Raw genomic sequence first — 1,934 nt, forward strand, 5'->3', positions numbered from 1 at the left:
TTTTCCCCGCACCATTTCCACCGGTAGATGCTGAACTGATCAGTATAAATGGGAGTGATACTTTTACCAGAACTCAGACTTTACCAAACAAAGATAAGGTAAGAATTCTTTTAGAATTTAAGTTTTGTTGTTTTTACCAAAGATGCGTGGGTAATACTTATATTGATAAGGATCATGCAAGATAGATTTTTTATTTTTTATTTGTTTTGCAAATACAAGTTCAAATCATTATGCTTTTGAGTCGTTACTGCTTGCAGAACTGTATTCCACTTTCCAAGACGCTGAATTTTAATTTTCAAATGTATGTTACTTGTGCTCATACGTTGACTAGATATTGTGTGTCAAATCCTCACATGATGAAATGAGCATTATTCAATGGTCTATACAGTATACTATTTGTTTACTCTGACATGTTTCCTCTTGGGCGACAATTTGCTTGAAACTACATTCTGACATAATGTTTTTTGCTTATAAAGCACCGCATATGTATTTATTTCTGTCGTTTGTAGTGAAAATTTTAATAAGTTTTTCATAAAGATTGTCACATGCATTCCCCCCTCTTCCTTTCTTTTTCTGTAAAAAGTAAAATAATAATAATAATAATAATAATAATAATAATAATAATAATAATAATAATAAATAAAACACCTTTCAACAACCTTTCCTGCATCGGAATGTAAGTTATACCCTTCAGTAGAATCTTTATGTATTTTTATTCAAGGTAGCATTTTTTTTATTATTATTTCTGATGAGTGTGGTTTTGCGAAATCGCCACAAAGCGACGCTATAGACCGTAACACTGAAGTGGTAACGCTCCTCCTAGAGCAAAAGGAGACTGGCTGCGATTTTCAGCACAAAGAGATTCGGGAACAGACGGGACGACGTTATGGAGTACATTTCAACAAAGCGAAGGATCTTGCCTTGAATTTTGACTGCTCAGAGGAAAGGGAAATATAAACGAACTATACTTTGATATCTTTAAACGGAATTATGTTACCAACACATTTCTGGAGACCTGCTTTGACACATTTTCTGCTGGGACTGCTGGGTTGTTACCAGGAAGCGGCGACGACACAGCTGTTTTATTCTGTTTCAGAAGAGGTAAAACCAGGCACTAACATAGCAAATATTGCGAAGGACCTTAACTTGAACGTGCAAGATTTGGACTCCCGCTTGTTTCAAATTGTTGCATCTAAAAATAAATACTTTGAAGTAAATTTAAAGACCGGATTTTTGACCACTAATGAGAGGATAGATCGAGAAGAGCTGTGTGCAGATGAGTCCAAATGCTTTGTTAGTTTGGAGGCGGTAATAAACAACCCGTTGAAGTTGTACCGCGTGGAGATAGAAATTAAAGATGTCAACGATCATTCTCCTGCTTTTAATGCGAAATCGCAACTATTGGATGTCGCAGAAAATACCTCGCCAGGGTTTAAATTAGCCTTGTCGGAAGCAAGCGACGCTGATGTTGGTAAAAATGGCGTTAGCGGCTACAAGCTCAGTCCAAATGAATATTTCAGTCTTGTCACACACAAAAGAGGAGAGAGCATATCTCCAGAACTGGTGCTGCAAAAAAACTTAGATAGAGAGACAAAATCAAATATAAAACTCATGTTAACTGCATTCGACGGGGGCTCTCCGGCTAATTCAGGTACATCAGAAATTGAAATAAATGTCTTGGATATAAACGATAACGCGCCTATTTTTAGCAGCAGTCTTTACAAGATAAACGTGCTAGAAAACGTCGCAATTGGCACATCAATCTTGACTTTAAATGCCACAGATGCCGATGAAGGATCAAACAGTGAAATAGTGTTCTCTCTTCGCAGTAAAGATCAAGATCATGTCCTTGATACTTTCAAAATAGACTCTGTAACGGGAGTCATTTCAGTGAAAAGTGAAATCGACTATGAAGAAAAGAAAGCGTTTGAGAT

At 36.5% G+C, this 1,934-nt stretch overlaps 1 protein-coding gene across 1 annotated transcript; it reads left to right on the forward strand.

Annotated features, from left to right (window-relative positions):
- Window positions 1-755: 755 nt before the first annotated feature.
- Window positions 756-1,932, forward strand: LOC107834820 (protocadherin alpha-3-like; the record flags this gene model as incomplete). Its single annotated transcript, XM_016666726.1, has 1 exon — window positions 756-1,932. A coding segment is annotated over exon 1 (942 nt), but the record flags the coding sequence as incomplete, so codon positions are not given.
- Window positions 1,933-1,934: the final 2 nt, after the last annotated feature.

The sequence above is a fragment of the Poecilia formosa genome, unplaced genomic scaffold (assembly GCF_000485575.1).
Source record: "Poecilia formosa unplaced genomic scaffold, Poecilia_formosa-5.1.2 Scaffold786, whole genome shotgun sequence".
Classification (NCBI taxonomy): Eukaryota; Metazoa; Chordata; class Actinopteri; order Cyprinodontiformes; family Poeciliidae; genus Poecilia; species Poecilia formosa.